Raw genomic sequence first — 21,132 nt, forward strand, 5'->3', positions numbered from 1 at the left:
ATTCTGCCGCTTGGCTCTGGCTTCTTTTCGAAGCCTATAAATCATTATCAAACAAGAAAATCAAGTAATTAAGCTCTCTGCCTTGAATCTGATCTATACTATCTACCTTCAACATGAAAAGGTATTCACTCATAAGGCCACATAAATGCTCTAATAATGAACTTGGATTAGGGAAATGATTTGCTAATGCTTTTGCAAACACAGAGACTGAAGGACCTGATTACCTCCCAAACACAAGTACAAAATCCACTTGTTTTCAGTGGCTTGAACACAAAGCCAAAGCCAACAGCCATGGAAGAGGATGAAAAAAGTATTCATAGATGTTGTCTCTTTTTATAGTTGCCTTCACAAATTGCATTTTTAAAATGATGACTTCATGGCATGTTGCAAATTTATTTTATGGTCAGTTACCTTTCATTTTTAAAAATCACACAGAACATGCAATTATTTAGAATGAAATAATTGTTTTAATAATTATAAGTTTGAAAGAGAACTTGAATTAAAGTTCAATCTGTGGTCTGAATTATCACCACCTGAGTACAGAAAGAATTCTATGTATGTGTACACATTAGTTTTATTACTATGCATAGGGAAGGATATTGTTTAACTTGATACACTGGCTTGGTGGACCCTTTATGGGCTTGAACTTCTATTTATTAGGTAGCTGGGCATGATACAGGTTGAACACCCCTCAGTTCCAGGGCCTTGGAGAAATTAACCTCCAGCGGCTTGCCAGTGCCTTTGGTGAGCCTCAGAGATCGGATGCAACCTCGGAACCGAATGTTGGTGGTCAGGCCAAACTGATTGAGGCCATCTGAAAAGACAGAACAAGAGATTTCAGGTTTGCCTTTTCTTCCTTACATGTGATGGTGATTCAGTCCAGAAACCTTGTGCACACTAGACAGGCACTCTACCACTGGTCCAACCCCTACTCCCAGCACCCACATGGGGATCCCAACTGTCTGCAACTCCCTACCCAGGGGATCTGATGCCATCTTTCTCTGGAACCAGGCATGTCCATGGTTCATAGACACACATGCAGGCTAAATATCCATGCCCATGAAATAAAATTTACAAGAGAAAAATCGAAAGAAACCCTGGAAGGAAACACTGTCAGTCTCCTCTACTGTCCTTTGCTCTGCCTAACTGTGCTAAATACTGCACACTCTTCTTACTTCCTAGACAGAAGGGCTTTGTATAAGGGAGAATAAAAATTGTCTTTTCAAAATGATGACAGCTCGTTTCCGGTGTCTGTATTGTCCACACATTGGTCATGAAGAAGTAGTAGCTTCATTGTTCAGTTTGCCACTTTAGGTAACTATGCGGTTCATATGCCGTATTTAATGTGTTGAAGAAGGGTTTTTTTTTAAGTACAGATTTATTGTTTTGGTTTCTTTGCCATACAAATATAAACTCTATAATAACTTTTGTGGGAAATTAGCTACATTTAACCTGGAGAATTCTACAACTGGAGGAAATAAGTTCAGCAGAATTTTATGATTCCTCTGATACATTAATTTTAAAATCAGGAAAAAAAAGCCCCACAATTCTGACCTCAACTGCTATTAAATGCTTTATATATTTTATAAGGCAGATTCATTTCCTTCAGCTTTAGCCTCCCCTTGGATGAAACTTTGGGGGTGATTATGAAAATTTCAGCTCCATGTGGTTTAAATAAATGTCCTCTCATTTTACAGACTGGAAATTTGAGGCCAAATGTTATTTATGGGAGGAGATTCTAAAGCTGGGGAGCAAGCACCCTTATGTACACATTCTTGGACATGGCTCTCCAAACATAAATGTTTAAAACCACAAGCATAAGGAGCAAAGGACATGTTTGCTGGAGCAGCCAGCACTCACCTGGGAACCCGCCAACAAAAACAGGGTCGTTTGTATCGGCCGATGTTGATGCCGAGTTTGGGCTCTGGGCATCCACCTGGTTTCCATCTACAACAAGCTCGAGGCGGTTTTTGATCTTCTTAGCAGTCACTTTATGCCACTGTCCATTGCACATATGGCCCGGGATCCCAGCATAATAGACGGCAGTGAACCGGCCAGCGCCGTTATCCACATGGAACAGAAGCTGGGAAGTAGGAAAATGAGCAGTCACAGGTGGCTTTAGCAGAGACGAGCTCCACAGCCCACACAGTGGAAATTAGAGTCTGGAGTGAACACAACTGAGGCCTATTTAATTTTGTTTTTTGATCCGGACAAAAGTTGAGCCCGGAGAAATAGCTCGGTGAGTAAAGTGCTTGACATGCACTTAAAGCCACTTAGTTTATTTAGGTATTCGGTTCTGCTTTTCCATTCATATGCTTACCCTTGCCTCTGAGTTCTTGGATGTTTTACTCTGTTGTTTATGCAAAGGTTTGAGAAATAAGGGGAAAGGAGGGAGGTAAGGAGGTGTATTTTAAATTACTTTTACTTTTTTTTTTTTTTTTTTGGATGGGAAACATCGGCACAAAGAGTGGAAATAATAGGCACAGTTGAAGTGCAGTTCTTGAGTTTGATCACCGGAATTCACGTGAAAAATCCGGATGTGGCAGACTTGGGCATAAGGGAAGCAGATAGGGCCTCACTGGCCAGCCAGGCAATACCTGCTTGGTGTGCTTCAAATTAGCAACAGATAGTATCTCAAAGAGTAAGGTGGGTAGCTCTTCAGGATAGCACTATACAGCATCTTCTGACCATCATTATATGCATGTGTGCCTGTGTACATGTATACTTGCATATGCACACTTGAGCATATGCACACACACACACACACACACACACACACGAGGAAAATTAGGAAAGTTGAAATGCAAACTTAAGACTTCAGAACCAGTGACAAACCATGTTCTTTGCTCTTAGGTATTTCCAATGTTAGCAGAGAACGTGTGTGTTCTTAGTTCTCATTTCAGAAAAACCACTGAAGAGAGTTCAACAACAACAAAAAACCCAATCCACACAGAAAACTTCTGCCACACATCTTTTTAGAGGGTGAGTGTTCTTGGTGAACCTCACAAAACTCTCTTAGGAGATATTGCTTAAAGTAACTCGTTAATTGACTTGCAAATTTACTTTAAAGGATTGCTTTTAAATTTAAACTTTTGGTGTTTTAATTGTGTTTTTCTTTCTCCTTCATGGTTTTCATTTTATATACAGGATTAAGAGTTACATAAATTACTTTTTTGGGCAAGTTTCAAGTTATGGGTGCCAGAGACCTGAGCCAGAAGGCCAGTTAAATTCCCAACAAGGAAGAACTTGATTAGAAGTTCTTGTTTAAATGAGAAAAATCTGTTTTTAGTAACATGGCAAAGTCCCTGAAATTTGAGACATCAGAATTCTTTTGAAGCTGATGAAAAAAAGGAACATGCTGAAATATTAAAAACATTACTCAGCTTGGCAAAAGACTTGACAAGGTAGACGAAAGAAATATTTTGTTTTAAAAAGATTAATAAAGCTAGGTGAAAACCTTGCAAAACATATACTAACGTAAATATTAGAGTTTAGGACACTGAGTGGAGTTTGTAAAAATGACATTTTGCATCTCTGAAGAGCATGGTGAAAAATCACACGACCTCGTGCCACGTACACAGTAAAAGGTTACAAGCAAAAAAGAAACTTGAAAAACAATGTCATGAATGTAGGCTTTGAAAATCCGACAAATCTGTGAAGTTCGGCCTATCTGTTCATTTGTCCATCCTTTTTGCCTCTATGCTCCTGGATATTTTTTTCTATGTTGCTTGTAGGATGATTTGAGGAACACAAAAAGGAGAGAGAGACAAGGAAGGTGTGTTTTAGACCACCCTATCATGTTTCTTCTTGGGCAACACCAGAACCCAACGTGGGAAATGAAAGCACGATATTATTTAAAAATAAAAGTACAATCCTTATATATGACTCAATTAGAAAATTTGTGAAATTAGATTATTGGTTGTATACAAACTAGTAATTCTTATTTATGTTTGCTTTATTTGGAAAAGTATCTGGGTGCTTGTAAGTAAAAATTGGAAGCTGGTCTGTGGCTGGTCTCAGTGTCACTGGGGAGATGCCCCCCCCTTTTTGCACCAGTAGTTTTGCAGACTAGGTGAACAGAGAGAACGGATATCCTTGGCGTATGCACTAAGACCCGGATAACCCTAAACACTTGACCCACAATTGGTCAGCACAACTGTGGTGTGAACTGACACATTGAAAGTACAGGCTGGTGAATAGGATGCTGGTAATAAAAGTACACATGGATTGTGATGACCCAGCAATGAAGAAACTGGCAAGACCTGAAAACAGAGCTGAGAGGATGAGCTGTATTTGGGCTACAGCCACTCACCTTCTCGTCAATCATTTCGATACCCAGTCCATCCATTTTCTGACTGCTGATTCCCAAGAGAACGCCAGTGGGTCTTGTGGTACGGAATTCAAATTCTACAAGAAGGTCCAATCCCACTTTGAACCCACCAACTATGGGGAAAAAAGTATTGATTAGAGTTCAATAATTTTACTCTGTAGCCTCGCCAGTAGTATACTTTATCACTAACTAGTGCTTGTTTTTCTTGGCTGCTGATGTGACAGGCTTTATCTATACTGCTGCTAGTTTTACTCTTGGAACTGTCCACGAACCTAGCACACAGTGGAACTTTAATGGTTAAGTGAATGAGTGAGCACATAGTGGGACCTCATCACTGAACAACCAAGTGATTGAGCTTGGTTAACACTAAGATTGAATCAAGGACGCTGGCAGCCATGTATGATTATTTCAGAAGTCTGCTGGGTTAAGCACAGCATTTCAATGATAACTCAGTAAAATTTTATTGAGACACTCTAAGTGGCCCTACAGTGATCGGAGCGAGTTTAAACAGTCTGAAATATTTTATTAAATGAAGAGAAGAGTTGCAAATATAATTTTTTTATGGAAAGATTCTAAGGCATAATCTTTTCTATTTAACCCAGCCAGTTCTTTGGACTTTTTAACATTTGGTTCATGGATTTATTCAGCCTTTAAATAAGAATTTAAGATATTTCACTTAGGCATAAAGTGATTTCCTAAGATCAGTTAAGACTACATAAAGTCCACAGAATATTAGGAAAGCACTCAAGAAAATCCTCGCTGCACCTTTCATTTACTGTGCAAGCAATAAATATCACGTGCAAGCACACATGTCCTCAGTGAAGGGTGGCACTTGTGATGTGTTAGATGTTTTGTTCTCCTGAGAATTTTGATGAGTTTGCAAGGGAAAGGGTGATGGATCTTAAGCAATTTTTTCAAGTAAAGGGTGGAAGGAATTGTTCTGGAAAATAAAACAGCAAGAGATAAGTAAAAAGAAGAAAGGAATGATGTAAGGTGCTTCAACTGGAGAGAGAGGTAGTGAAGCATCCCATAAAATGTCCAGCGACAGGGTGACTGGCAAGCTTTTAAGAATGGAGGTATTGAATTTATATGGTTTCCACTGAAGTAACCCTCAGCTTTGTTCACTCAAGTCTTCTGTGTACTGTATTCGGCTGTGAGCTGCCATGACGGGAGAGGATGTTGGAAATAGGAGAAATGACTCCTTTCTTTCTTTCTTTCTTTCTTTTAGTTCGGTTTGATCCAGTGCCAAGAATAGGTAGGAGGGTGACATGTCAATCCATTAGCTACAGATGTCAGAGCCTGGCATCAAACCTGGCTAAGAGAGTAGTCTGGCAGCCACTTGTAAATTTGTAGAAATCTTGAGAAAGCTTTTGACTTTCGCAGCACTTGACTTCTGGGTTCCATCATAACCTCCAGTCTTTCAGCACCTAACAAATTTTCTCTTTTTTGGAATTCTGTTTCTACAGAGGTAGTGTTTCCTCCCTAGACCATGTTGGAGCGTTCTGATATCCACTTGCACAACTTTTGCATGGAAGTATTCAATTCATATAATAAAACTTTTCTCATATATCTGTGCTATGGGAAGTCCTTCTGTCTATGTGTGGTTTTTATTGGTTAATGAATAAAGAAGCTACTTTGGCCTATAGCAAGGCAAAATTTTTCTAGGCAGGGAAAACTAAACTGAATGCTCGGAGAAAGAAGGCTGAGTCAGAGAGAAGTCATGTAGCCCCGCCAGTGACAGATGCCAGAACTTTATCTGGTAAGCCACAACCTCGTGGTGCTACACAGGTTAATGGAAATGGGTTAATTTAAGATATGAGTTAGCCAGAAATATGCTTAAGCTACTTGCCAAATGTTATTGCAAATAATATAGTTTCTGTGATTATTTTGGGGCTGAGCAGCCAGGAACAAATAAGCAACTGTCTACAATGTATCTGTTTCTCCAGAAAACCTTTTCTGACTCCCAAACAAAACTAATCTTTTTTGTAAATCTGCAGAACACTGTATGTCTTCAGCAAATTATTTTTTTTCATTGTAATTTCTCAGAAAATTGCATTTTTTATTATTGATAATATATACTTTTAAAGGCAGGAATTACATCTCTACCCATTTCCTAGAATTAACATCCATACATTGTATGCTCCTTATTTTTCTCCTAAATGAACAAATATATGTCACTCAAAAGCCCATAGTCCTCAATATTCTCCTACAATAACTAATATAAAGGGTTTTATGTAAATGTAGATTAGTTCTATTTTCCTTTACAATGCAATGTTCAATTTCAGTAATGCAGACCTATGATGGAAATTATTACTTAAAGCCAGCCAAAATGACATCGCTTGTCATTGTCAATGATGACTAGGTACCTCTGTGCACATGCATGTGTGTTGTGATGAAACGGAACCCTGAAAGGAGTGTTAAAGGAAGAAAAGAGGGTATCTCATGCCCAGAAAGTTAGACAGAGAGCACTGAGACACAGACCCTCACAAGAGAGCTTTCTTGCATAGTTACTTTTACTTTGTTGCCACTGCCTTCTAGTGAAGGAAAAGGAACAGACTTTCCAAGTGTCCTTTTACCCCAATTACTTATTTTTTCCAATCAGTTCTTATTAGAATCACACATGGGAATTTTTGTTGTCATTGTTGGTTTGCTTTGGCAGGCATAGAGACTGAACCCAGGGCCTCACCCAAGTGAGGCAAGTGCTTTACTACTGAACTACAGTCTCGACCCCCACAAACCATATGTGAAAGTTTTAGAGGTATTTATTTTTGTTAGTTGTAGAAACTAATTTTTGGTTTAAATGAAGAATAATAAATAGTTCAGGACCAAGGGAATTTTTATTTCTTGGCATAAGTAAGAAGTCAGTGTTTATACATCGTGGATACCAAGAGAAAGAATGTGGAAGTCCCTTACCTGCTTTGGCAAAACCTGTTCCATCAAAGTAAGTTCCCCTTTGAGCATTTGCAAAGCATGTCCCGACGTGGAAGCTGGAAGTCGGCTGGTCCAGGTTAACAGGGGCCTGCTCCATGCGAAGATGTCTAATGCAACCATCAAGACTGTAGGTTACCTGAGCAGTCAGGGCAAAGGAAACATATGCCAAATTTAGCAATGTTTTCACTCCACAGTCAACTGTGGGCTACACTATGTGCAATCATTAGCTATTAGAGCATGCTTCAGAGTTGCTTGGGTCTAGACTTCTATACCCCAGTCTTGACAGTACACTGGACCAAAATCTAACATATAACTTGTCCACTGGGATGCATCTAGCCAGAACCCCAACAGCCTGATAATCTAATGAGTGGGTTGCACTATGCGACCATTGACTTGACAGAGATGTGAGTTCAATATGAGGACGGTAACTTTTGATTAGTCACTTATATTTTTGATTTCAAGGTTTTATAGATAATTTGTTAACCTTACTATCAACACATTCTACTGTGTTCTGTTTCAGTTTCTGTGGAAAAAGACACATTTGGATCTGTTCCACTTCCTTTAGAACAAAAGCCCAGAAAAAGCAATGGTCACTTCCCTCAGAAGATATATACAAAAAAATGCAAAAGTTTGTATAAAATATTTTAGGGATGATGGAATTTAGAACTAACTTAATCCTATAATGCTTTGATCCACTATAGTCTATTGGGTTTTGAAATTCCAGTTGATCATTTTTGCTATCATCACTCCAGACTCTTGTTTTGGATAGATAGGGAAGTAGCATAGTTATGAAAAAAAGTAATGTATATTGGTCACACACATATCCACACACATATCCAGGTGCTGAGCATTGTGACTGTAGTAGTGATGGGCTCCGATGCATAAACAGACACTTGTTGATTGAGTGGAGTCTCAATCTTGTTTGTATTGCAGTCACTAAAATACCTAATCCCATGTACTTCTCAGAATTGTGCTTTCCAAAGTAAATCATGACACAAGCCAAGTTTTCAAAACTTAACTGGTAAATATTAATTTGTACAATTTTTAAGATTTTAAATTTTAAGGCCAAAATTTGGGAGCTACTCTTTAAAATTTACATCTCTTAAGAGTTCTAAAAGAGCAGCATGAATACCTCCTTCATCTTCCTTGTCCAGTGCTTTCCATACCTAGAGTCTTTTACCAAAGACCTTACATGTATCATCTCCTTTAATCTTTATAGAATCTTTATTTGGTTGGCATTATCATTACCATGTTTTGAAAATAGAGAGTTCATTTAAAGAGAAGTGAACATATTTGCTCAAGCTCATACAGCTAGTGTGAACATCTAGTTAAGTAGATATTCAAACCAAGGACGTTGGACACCAGGTTCCACTTCAGTATTCTGTGGTAGTTTCTCTCATAGTCAAGGCTACCTAGAAGATTTTCTTATTTCTTTAATAAGATGATTTCCCACACACCAGCAAGTAATCATGAGATATAGGACTTCAGAATTAAAAAAAAAATACACGCACAAGTCATTAACTCTACCAAATAAACGACAAAGAATTAGAAACTTACTGGACCAATCCTGCGTGTGGTATAGTTGATAGGCAACCCACCAACATACAGCATCCCCACAACATCCAGGATATCAGCTTTCTTGGGACTGATGGTTTGGTTGGAGGCATCATCTACATAAAGAGTTCCTTCTTGTTTCACTCTCAGAATCTTAATCTACAGAAGTGAGGAGGCATCATTAACATTTGCCTTTATCAAAAACACAAGGCATAAGAACTTTCCCGGTATTTCCACGGGAAAATGATATCACTCGCATGCTAAGCCCATAATACAGGTGAAAGTAAATGTGTTTACAGAGCATGTCAAATGCTGTCCTTGAGTATAATCTCTTTCCAAGTAAGTACCAGATACAGTTCCAGAAATACAAGGAGAGATAAATGCTTCAGAGGTCGGTGTGTCATAAAGAATTTGGCAGACTAACAGCTTTGCCTTGAACTAAGAGAGATGCAAAATACATTTCTTTGTCATTCTCACTATTGTTGAAACAAGCTCTCATTATTTAGCTTAGGATGGCTCTGAACTCAGGATCCTGTTGCCCCAGTCTCTGCAGTGCTGATGTGATAGGCATGTTTATTGCACTCGGTTTCCATGTCTACCTTTAGTAGTCCATTACTTTGGATGAGCAAAGCCTGGGATCCTAATACGAATTCATGTATGCCTACTAAGCCCTTCCTGTGAAAAATTTTAGGAAGAAAGATCAGGGCAGGGGAGGAGTGTTGCTATTCTTGTAGCAGCTGATTGGTCTAAAGTCAGGGAGGAAAATGTAACCCTGAGATCTGCTGATATCATGACAGGAATGAATGAGAGAACGGGGGGGGGGGGGGCTGTGAGGCCTGGGAAGTCTGCATTTAGCCAAGGGAAGATGTAGGCCTTTAAATGCTGGTGCACAAAAGTGCTCCAACAGCAACTTAGGCAGGATTAGAACAATGTAAGACCACATTTTAAATATCTATTCTGATGTAGGAAGTAATTTTATTTTAACTTTCACAAATGAAATTTGTACTGGCTATTAAGGCTAATTATTCTACATAAATTTATAGTGATATTCTTCAGCATTACACCCGTATATCTGACTCTGGATATTTTTATTATAAGACCAACCTGAATTTGTGCTACGTAAATTGCCTTTCCCAGTCTCACCTTGCTGGTCTATCAATATGTCTATCTTTTCCTTGAGTGTTTATTTATTCTTCCAACAGTCAGAGAACAGAAGAAATCGTATCAAGACCTCCCTCATCAGGAGCCATGCTTGCTACTTTGAAGGTCCCAAGCAAAAAAGATCTCATAGCTTCTTTCTGGGAATAACAAGCTGATTGACCTGCAGTTTGTATTGTAATTCTATTTTCTTCCTTTCTTTGGCTTTCTCTCTGACATGACAAGCCAAAGCAGGTTAATACATCAAATCCAACATCTAATAACATTGCACTTTGAAAATTAAACAGTTTATTGGTCTACCTAGGGAAACTTTGCTTAATAGACTATCACAGGTGCAGAGACAAATTTCGAGCTTTTGTTTTAATCAGGCCACATGTTAGCTACTTGCAGCCATGCCAAAGAGCAGTAAGTTGGCAAACGAGTCCTCTGTGCCTACACTAGCACCACTTTCTGCATGTAAGGCCAACGTTTAAAGTTGTTGCAAATGACTGTTGGTTGAAATGGTACCTCGGGGTCCCTTAAACTTGATATTGCAGAGATTTCTGGTCCCTTGATTTTCAGATCAAAATGTGCTAGGGTGAGGGGCAGGTCTTAGGGCCCGTCTTAATGCTGCCAACTTTTACTTTGGCCACATATTATTTCTTATTAGAGAGGAATTCACAGTCTTGGAACAAACATTATTTCAGCTTAGAAGCTGAGAACACAAAAAGCATCATAATGAACATCCTCTTTGTCCTCTCATTCTCACTGGAGCCAATGCAACCATCTTCAACTGCCTGGCCCTGTTTCGTGGACAGATGCTTGGGAACCACAGTTATGTAACAATGATAGGACTCTGTAGTATTATAACCAGCTCACGTGGTAAAGCAGAAACCTTCTCGGGTCTAAACACATTCTCAAGGCTCTGGCCACTCTACATACCACTGGCCATTTTGTTCAGTCTCTGACACATTTCTGTTACTCTGGGGTTAGGGTCTGCCTTGGCAAAACAGCCCCAGCAGGGCAAGGTTCTGGCTGTCTCCAGGACCCTTCCTAGAATCCCCCTCACAACCTGGGACTGTTACCTTGTGCCACCGGCCGTCATTGATCCTGGTAGGGATCATGGTGCTGGTGTTGCCACTTCCCAAGTCATAGCTGAAGTAGGGGAATCCATTTCTCAGCTGAACAGTAGCAAAGTCAGCATGATTGATCCGAGCCATGTAGAAGAGCAAGCCTGATTCAGCCTCAGTTCGCACTTCCAACTCAATGGTGAGACTATGAAATACAAATGGGAAGAAGAAGCAGAAAACCGAGAGCATTGTTAGGCCAAGAGAAAGTGGTATCATATGAGAGACACACTTTGATGATGGATATAGAATCTGGAACGGGGGAATTTATAGGGCTTTGAATCTCCTGTATATGAGCTCAAAGCAAACAGAATTCTGTTTCCTCCTCAGTGGATTAAAAACAAACAAACCTCTGTCTCTGGGGATTTTACATGTAGTTGATTAGGCTTGATTAAATGTGAATATTCAGTGCTTCGATGATCAGTTCCTGTGGCATGTTCTAGAATAATACATACCGGTTTTTCACTTTGGTGTCATCAAAGGCAATGGCGACGTGACTGTTTTTGGAAAGCCCAAACTGCTTGGTCCCTGCCAGGAGAGCTGGTTCTGATTCTGCAACACAAGGGCCCTGAGAAATACCAAGGACAGAAGGTGAGATTACAGCCGTTTGCGAACAGGCAATGCTGCAGACTGCGTGGTTCCACCTATTCCCTTCATGACACTGAACAATGCAGAATTCCTCAAGAATAAAACGCACTTCTTACTCATTTCTGCAATCGGCAGCATATGCAGGAGCTTAGACAGTGCTCGGTGAATTTGAACTAGTTTTCCTTAGCCACGTTCTGGAGTTGCTAAAGGAATGTGTTAAAAAATATATCGATACATTCATATTTTCCTCACTCTCTAAGGAAAACATGGTTGAGATTTCTGTGGAAATTGCAATTTCTTTTTCTCATTTACGTCACTGAGGAGGAGTTTTGTTTTTAGAAGATGGAACAGGGAGGACTATGGGATGCCACGTGAAGTATGAGAGTAGAAAAATGGGGTCCTTTTTGCCCTCCCCATTTCCATTTCCCATGTATTTTTTTTTTCCATGAAAATTATCAGTCCACTAGAACGGAAATTCAGAATTTCAAGATGGTGTATCTAAACCTGCAAGTCAGCCCATTCAGGGCCTTAGCCAGTTGCTAGGCAACCATCACGTGTGTGTGTGTGTGTGTGTTTTTTTTTTAATGCAACCCACCACACACCATTTCCACTGCTGCTGTTCAAAGATCAGCTTCCCAGGGTGCTCGAGAGGGACAGCTAGGTGCATGTATGCGCAGTTACTCTCTTTAATGCTATGCTGTCACCGCCTGGAAATTCATAATAATTTTTGATGAAGGGAACCTGTATTTCCCTTTTGTACACAGCCTCACCGATCACAAAACCAATCCTGGCAACTTGGACTCTCACACACAGCTCAGGAAGCAAGGCTCCTCAAATGACAAAGCCACAAGCCTTCTCCTCATTCGTTTCCTCGTTTCCCAGGCTGGTTTGACATGCAGGTGGCTGACGAAGTCGTTTAGAGGCCAGGCTCATGGGAGGATCCATGAGAACAACACACTCCCGTGCACGCCCACATCTGCTTTTCAGATCTGAGATTAATAGCTACAAAAGGGCAGCCACCCCAGCCAAGGCTGATGAAGCAGGGCTCCTAAACAACCCAGGGCAGGCTTTCGACGAGGGGGCGTTTTTCTCCAGCAGAGTATTTCAGACATGACTCATCAGTACCTAGGACATCCTTATGCAAGGAAAAGCCTTATTGTCTTTTCTCCCGAGCTTAGTCAAAGGCGCTGTTATGCCACAGCAGGTAAAAGGGCTTAAAGTGTTTTGAAAGCTATAAAATTGGTCTTTCTGGAGGTGGTTCCTTTCTTGACTCCCGGGAGATGGTCGGTTATGAAGAGAAGACCAGATGAAATTCATACGGCTGTGCGAACGCACACTGGGTAGGGCAAGATGATTCTATTCATGACACCGCGTAGTACTTTCCCTATTGCATGTCCAACAAAGGAAACCCACATGGAATACCTTTAATGGCTTCATGGCCTGTCCCACGCAGGCTACGAATAGAGTAAGGATCATTTATCAGGCTTCCGGGGTGTTTTGTGTACAGAGGATCCTCTCAGCAAATGTTGTGGTATGTAGCCTTCCTTAGAATTCTCTGAGAGAATGGATGTGTTGTGAGTTCTTGGGAACGGAATTTTACCAACACATCTCTCAACTTTGAGCTTTGAAAACAGACATTGATAAAAGCAGTGGATGCCAAGGAATTAGGAACCGATAATGCACAGCCTGCAGAAACCCATCCACTAGTAGGTAACGCTGCTGTTACTACTGCTGCGGCCGCTTATCCATTCACCAGAGAATATGTTAGCACCAAATAATACCATAACATATCATTTTCTAACATGGCTTTTTGAGTGATCAGGATGGCAGTTGTAAAGTTTAGGCGTTTTATTAGTGGTATGCTTTGGACAGCTTGTGTCTTTGAATGTCACGTGGTAGTTGAGCATCATGACTTTGCCTCTTGGCAGAGGAACAGCTGAGCAGTCCGTCTTGCTGACCCTGAAAATATTATCAAATTTCCTAGGCGGTCATTTAAACACACTTTCAGGTGAAAGGGATTCCGTCCAGGTCCTTGGACTCCGGTGTCATTTATAGTACAATCGTTTAGGTAAGAGGTAAACCCTGTGAGAGGCCAGCTTCAAGTCTGTGTAAGGGGGAGGGATCTGAGAGTCAGGAAGAGAAGTGACTCTAGCAGCCTCCTCAGAATGCTCAGAGCCACAGGAGAGGGGGGAACACGCCCATTCTCTGCCAGGCCACCCCACGTATAATCACAGTGGCAAATTCTTACCACCAATTGCTAAGAGGATGCATACCCTATATATCACTTCAGTAAGATATTCATAATCTATAGCCCTTCATAAAACTGGTCCTTATCAAAGGATAGAAGTGCAAGTAAGTGGATTATATATGGATCTACCTTAGTTAGGATATGAATATTAAAAAACTTTTTCAATACAATATTTCACTACAAATCTTCACCTATCCCCTTGCTGACTTGATGGCATCCTGCCCAGTCATCATCCCCTGGGGGATCTGAGGTTTGGATGGGTCTGGGGTCCATGCCACAGATTTGCCTGCTATGGGGGTGGGAGCTTCCCTTCCTCCCTGATCTTGGACAAATGGTAGAACTGCACTTACTGCAGTTTCACCTTCTTTTTTCCTTTCCAATCTGCTAAGTGGGGACACCCGAGGGCTACTAGAAAATGGTACTTCTCAGAGAATGAAGCCATCTTGTCAGCAAAGACATTTTCAAGCTCGGCCTCCATAGAAACCGAAGCTAAACCAAGCACGAGAGGGTAGAGGAATAGGCAAAGAACAGCTATTTTTTTTTTTTTTTGAATCTTATTCCTCTCAGCTGACGAGGACCCGAGAAAGGGCTTTTCCTGTGTTTTGAAAACACTCATCTCTGAAACGTGTTAAAACAACAACAATAATAGTAATTTAAAAAACAGCCTCACTAGAGGCTCATCAATCTCAGCATGTTACACTTCTGCCACCTGGTGGCGACGCTTTAGAATGCAGGCAACACACCGGGGAAATGTGATAAAGGACAAATTGATTTGTTTCTGCTTTAGGTGACACTTCTTAGGGACACAGGGTTGTGGGGAGCCTAATGGAGTAGTGCACTTGTTGATGAGGGCCTGAAGTGATTCGAGAGGATTCTGAAGGAAGCCATATTTCCTGGAGCCACAGGCACAAGGCAAACGGTCAGTTTCCCTGGCAAACGTTTCCACTGGTTAAACTTCAGGTCAGAATAATTCCCGGTGCAGAGTTGACAGTTGGGAATAATCCAACCCAAGGCAGCACATGGTTTCTTGGTCAGCATCCTCTGACTTAGTTGTGATGCAGAGGTCTCAACCACGTGTATCAAAACGGGCACAACGTGATGACTCATGCTAAAAATTGTGTAATTTTCTTCCTTCATGAGTCAATGATCCCGCTAATAAGTGTGGGCTAAAATCCCATCTGATGCTTGCTTCTGATGATCTTTGTGGGTGAATACTAACTAGGTACTTTTCCAGCACCAACTTCAATGTCCCGATGGATACAATGCCTGCTGCGGTTGCGACACTGAACCTCTTTAACTCCTTGTGTGCGAGCTCTTAGGTGGGAACTGGGCCTTGCCAGTGACATGCCTGAAGACAGATTCCTTGGAGTGTGTAGAATGTGTGTTCTCCCTTTAAGTACGTGTCAGTGCCCAATTGATTTATCCCGTGGCTCTGGCTGTACATAGCTTTTAAAGTTGCAGCACTGACGTTGCTACAGGAATCACTTTCTAGTGCTCTGTTTTGTTTTGCTATTTTTTCCTTTTTAGCTCACCTCTCTTCAATTCTCAAAGAGACCTTATCAGAACTCTTCATTTCTACCACAGCTTGGAAGTGCTATATATTCAACTCTCCAGCGAGATTCAAATATAAGAAATGCAACCAACTTGTTGTATGCCGATTCTCATGGGCCAGGTTTTTCAGGAGAGCTTGGAGTCAACCGTGCAGACGCTTGTCCCATTTGAACACATCAATACATTTCAGTATCGATAAGCCAAGATGCTTATCCATCCCATATCTGTCATTCTAGATGAGAAATATCCACAGATAAGACCAACAGGGGTCTTCCCCTCCCATAGATATTAATGGGCTAAATAATCAGATAAAAACTACAAGGGGCTGCTAGGATCTGGCACTGAGAAATGAGATAACATGAAGGAAATTCTGTCTAATCTAGGATGGCTGACCTTGTAATAACCCAAGGATCGACTCATCCATTTCACAGGGCAGGACTTTCCCAGAGTATTTTTCAACTAGCCCGAAGCCTAGTGAATATTTTCTTTGCACTGTAAGCAGCTGTCAAGGTATAAGGAAGATAATGATGGGCATGAAGGAGGGGTATTCCTGTCAGTCAGGAAATATGAGACTTGTAGACAGTAGTTCCCACCTCCAAGATTGACCTGTACTGATTTTAAAAATATAAACTCAGAAATGTTGAGAATTAAAAATAGCTAGAAACAAAAATCCGTAAAGCATTTCATGCCTGAGTTTGAAATTGTTACAAATAGAACAGCCATCAGCACCCGAGGGTTCCCAGTATGTGTGTCCACTTTGAAAGTGTGAAAGGTGAGACCAACTACATCTCACAGAAGAATTCACAGTATGATAAAGTGTTACCACAGGCTAGACCTTTTTCTAGGTATTTTATGGACAGTATGTAATTTTGTGCCTAATGATCTTCAAAGTTAGATGTCCATACTCAGAGAGGACATCAACTCCAGAGCTCACTGAGCAATGGTAGGTGGCATCTCCTTCCCTCTTCTGTTCCTTCCTTTTAGCTAGGATGATATCAGATATCAATCTTATATTCATTGGGCTTTTGATGAATGTATTTTATAAAGTAAATTACCAAGTTATTAACTTTTAGTCACTGCTAAAATGGAGACACTGTTTTCCAAAAAGGGAAAGAAAGAAATGAAAATGGACGATACATACTATATGAAACAGGAGCTGAGCCTCTAAAACACTTTTCTGCTTGGTGTGGTGATACACACCTTTAATTCCAACACTTGGGAGGCAGAGGCAGCTGAATTTCTGTGAGTTTGAGGCTAGCCTGGTCTACAGAGCGAGACCTCATTTTAAAATGAAACAAAAAGCATGGAGCTGGAAAGTCCTAAGAGAATTCTGACCCTATAGTCACATAGGGATACGAAGAGTAGGAGGGGAAATAGCGGACGGGGTTCAGGTCTCTATTATTTGTATAATCTGAGACCACACCGTGACTTTTCTAACAGAGCCTTTTAAGAGTTAGGATTTCGTTCTGCGGTGAATTAGAAGCTAGGAACACTTGTTGCTCTTGCAGAGGATCCTGTGTTCAGTTCCTAGCATTCACAGGAAGTTTCACGAGCATTCTCACCTCCAGTCTGAAGGATCTGATACCTCTTTTTGAACTTAGTGTGCATTGCATGGTGCACACATACACTCATACACATTAAAATAAATGCTTTATAAAAGAGCTGGGATTTCTCCGATCTTTTCTACCCATGATACAGATCGTTGTTGGTCTACAAGTTGGGCTATTCCTCAAGCCCTTGGTGTCAGACTTGTCTATAGTACAGTGTTGTGTTTTTGAAAAAGTTAAAGCATTTTTGCTCAGAGAAAATGAAAACCTGAATTAGAATAAGTGGTTTCAAAAAAACTCATTTTTAAAACTCTTCATGTTTCTGAAAACCGTGCTCTTCAGAAACCAGAGCCACTGGAGTGCTTGAAGAATCCCTTAAAGCAAAGTCTGCAGAATTTACAGGAATATCCTAGAGCTGAACAGGTTGTATAATAAGAGAGAAGCACAAGAGGATGCTAAACTCTGGCACTGTGTCAAGTGAGATAACATGAGGGAAATGCTTTCTAACTTTGGATGGCTGATAATGTATTAACCGCAGACTGGGCTATCCATTTCACAATGAAAAATGCGGGGCTCTGTAGAGACTACCAGCAATCTTTTCTACCCAAATAAACCAACACACAAAGCTGAAGACCTACTGATAAGAAGGTCCAAGAGACTTTGCTTGGCCAATTATGCTAACTAAATAGGAGACATCCTATTGATGCATCTGTTGGAAATCACCCTACTTGACCATGGGCTTCCTGTTGTCTGCTGGTGACTCTAGGCATCTCTTTTTGCAAGGACTGGGATAATAATACTTCTAATAATATTATAAGGAAAATAAAATAATATCTTATAAAAATAGAACCCTAATTTTCAAAGTTACACATACAGCATGCCCTTTGATTATTAGATCTTCACAAAAATCGTGATTGTAATATACTCATTATTGTAATTTCATTATGATAATTGTAGTAGTGTAAGACACATTTTTTCAGAAGCTTAAATGTTGGTTATAGTAGATAATCAGTTTTTCTGAACAATGACTATTTGGCCTGCCATATAATAAGACTCTCCAGGGAAAGGAACCAGTACACTAAAGGAGAGAATGCTGTGTTTAAGTGTTTTCAAGGTATTTACTTAAGACCACGTGTGCTACACCGTTCTTTAGCCATGGACCACAACTGTGATCGATGCCTATGCTCCTGAGTGCAGTGAGACGGACCATCTCTGAAGTAATGGTGAGACTGTAAGCTATAGTCAATTCTGGAAAAAGCCATTTTGACACACACGTGAGTCTTAGATGCACCCATTTTTTTTTTTTTTTTTTTGGCTTCATAGTTTCCTACTAGAACTCCAGTACAATAATGAGTGATGTTGAAAGACTTTGATTCTTAGAAGTTCTTGGTTTCTTAGTTTCTAATAATGCAAACTGGAACTTCCTCCCTCTCCCAGTAGTCTTCAGTGGGCTGGCCAAGTAAAGGCAAAGCCCTGTGCTCATTAGGAACCAGATTTTAGGGTCTGATCTAATAGATTAGCATCCCCATTTTGTTGCTGGCCAGTTGTTTGAGTGAATTGTGAATTACTTTAGATAGCCAATTCTTACCCAATCTACTGAAAACAGGACATCAATTGGTATTTCACATTGGATGGAATTTGTTTGGCTAGAGGTGAGTACATAGTAAGTCTTGAAAACACCAAATAGAAGCATTAGTATATGCTTAGTGTATTTCAGGCAGTTAGAAATTGTTTTCTAAAATTCTGATGGAATTTGACACTTGGGCAGTTAACAGACTCATTTCATAATGTGGTCTATTTTGTGTGACTCCCTCTGTGTGCGTGTGTGTGTATACAACAGAAAATTATGTCAGACACAAACATACATCTATGTAATATTTACACAGTTGCAATTACGTACTACCAGTTTGAAGAGTTAAGACTCCAAATTATATGAGATCTATGTGTAAAAGTCAAAGGGACTGAACACTGATCCAGTTATATCTGTGCACTGGAATTACAAATGACTTTGAATCTGGATTCTGAAAACTTCAGTACTCTTCAATCCTTCAAAGAAAAATCAGTTCCAGTTTATGAACATCAAAATTAGCAGAAAAGATAATGAAGATAAAAGCAATCCAAAGAAAATATGAAGAGACCAGGTTTTTATGCACAGGTCCCTCGTGCTCTAGAGCTAGTGACAGTCTACTCAGATACCTTGAACAACTTCCGATCTGCAAATGACTCAGAATAGAAGGTTTGAAAGCAGTGTGCACATGAACACTTACATGAACCAGGGTAGGGACAGGTGACGGGTAGGCAGGGGTAGGCACTGGCTGAGGCTGGACCACCACTTCAGCCGGAACCGCGTCTTCATCCTCCGGGGGCTTCTGATAGGCACAGCGGCCAATGTCAGCATTTTTGAAGGCGACAGGCCGTGCAAAGTCCATGGGGCTAATCAAATACAACCAAAATGAAAGTTTTTCTTGTTTTTCACTGTCTTCTTCCTGAGCAATTAAATCAGACCCCAACTCTGACTTGAAATGGTCAGGATAGAATTCTAGGTCTACATGAAAGGATTATCTTCTGTGGTGTTAGATAATGTGGTTGCTACAGCGACCCTCATATTGAATTCAAAGCAAACGGCAGCAGACATGAGAGGCACTTACACAGAGTTAATAACAAGATTCCACACGCAGCCTTCGAAGGCAGGGATATTCCTGAGTGGGGAAGGCTGAAATTCAGGAGGGGCACCCCCGACGAAGAGCTTCTTCACTTCGATAGGCTGCTCCACCGTGAGGTTTTGTGTCTGTCTTCTGTCTTCATCGACTTGAACAGTGAAGATGCTGATAAGACATTTAAAGATAACAGACATCCAGTACAGTTAGAAACCTCTTTCCCCACCACCTCTTATTCTCTGCTCCCAGAAGTTTAGTTTCTATTATGCTGTTATTATTACTATTGTTGGAAAGAGATTTAGCTATCTACCTTAAGCTGGCTTTGAACTTACGATCTTTCTGCCTCAGCCTATTGACAGCTAGGAGTTTGCAGGCATGTTTCATGGCACTCTGATCTCCCATAGCTTTTAAGATAGCCCGGAATAGATGATTAGGACCTAAACACCAAGCAACTAACAAACACCATTGTTACCTCGGACTTTGCCTCATGCCTCGCTCATTAACGTGTACTGAAAGTTTATTGAAACTAGGCAATCCCGCAGCTGCAACCCGCATCTCTGATGCAGGTGGCAACCCAGGTTTGCAGCCCAACACACATTCTGTGTGCACAGAAACTGCAGGGCTGTACAGCAACGTCTAATCAGATAAGGATCTGTGAGTTTGGCACAGCAAGGGGCTGCATTTTGTTTGGCTCTTTATGTCTTGGTTTGTGCTAGCTATTATCTTCTTGCTAGGGGACAAACTGTCCTCCTGAGAGCTTAGATTGCAGGAATCAACAGCAAACACTTACAGTACATTGTATAAAGAACGTAGCTGCTGGCTGTTGAACAGAAGAGGCAGGCCAGAACACCAAGCTAATTGTTCCTTGCAGTGATTTTCCTCAGTGGCTGTTTCATTAATTTCCCTAATTTGCTTATGAGTGATTACTCACACACTGCTAATTGAGAACCGCACACTACTTATTCACAACAATCCGTGGATCCAGGGCCAAAGAACCAAGACCTGGAGTTCTAATGATGAAAGCGACCGAAGGCATTTTTTTCTACTTTTCTTTGTACAAGCAGGTTTTGAACTTGGTCCCAGCAGTAATCATAGTGCTGTTCCTCATCGTGGACAGATTGTAGATGGATTACAGAGAACTTAGTTCTTATCTGAAGATGGGACCTAAGTGCCCAGGTGGAAACTCAACCTTAAAATTCCTTATTACCTGATTTTGTTAATGGAGCAGTGGGAGGGAAGAAAGAGAGTGGGGGGATAGAAGGAGAGGGACTTGAAGGTGAGCGAGCTGCAAGTAATAAATTAAGACAAGGTAGGACTTGAAACCGAGCAGCGGATCCACAATTCTAACATAAGAAAATAGAACAGAATAAACTTTGGCATGGCTCAAAAATGTCACTGTTCCAGGGGTTAGAGGCACAAGCAAGACTTTGTTTCAGAAGGAAGCTAGGGAGAAGTGATAGAC

At 40.7% G+C, this 21,132-nt stretch overlaps 1 protein-coding gene across 2 annotated transcripts in view; it reads right to left on the bottom strand.

The window, feature by feature from the left end:
* Positions 1-460: 460 nt before the first annotated feature.
* Positions 461-21,132, bottom strand: part of Lama2 (laminin subunit alpha 2) — a 603,732-nt gene continuing 583,060 nt past the window's right edge. For both annotated transcript variants that reach the window (XM_057755686.1, XM_057755676.1), the window contains 9 exons: positions 19,662-19,838; positions 19,281-19,446; positions 11,535-11,647; positions 11,038-11,227; positions 8,819-8,974; positions 7,244-7,397; positions 4,313-4,443; positions 1,861-2,083; positions 461-814 (listed from right to left, as the gene is read on the bottom strand). In XM_057755686.1, coding sequence (XP_057611669.1) covers positions 657-814; positions 1,861-2,083; positions 4,313-4,443; positions 7,244-7,397; positions 8,819-8,974; positions 11,038-11,227; positions 11,535-11,647; positions 19,281-19,446; positions 19,662-19,838 — 1,468 coding nt within the window. In that variant the 3' untranslated portion in view covers positions 461-656. The remainder of the gene's footprint in view (positions 815-1,860; positions 2,084-4,312; positions 4,444-7,243; positions 7,398-8,818; positions 8,975-11,037; positions 11,228-11,534; positions 11,648-19,280; positions 19,447-19,661; positions 19,839-21,132) is intronic.

This window comes from Chionomys nivalis, chromosome 2 (assembly GCF_950005125.1).
Source record: "Chionomys nivalis chromosome 2, mChiNiv1.1, whole genome shotgun sequence".
NCBI lineage: Eukaryota > Metazoa > Chordata > Mammalia > Rodentia > Cricetidae > Chionomys > Chionomys nivalis.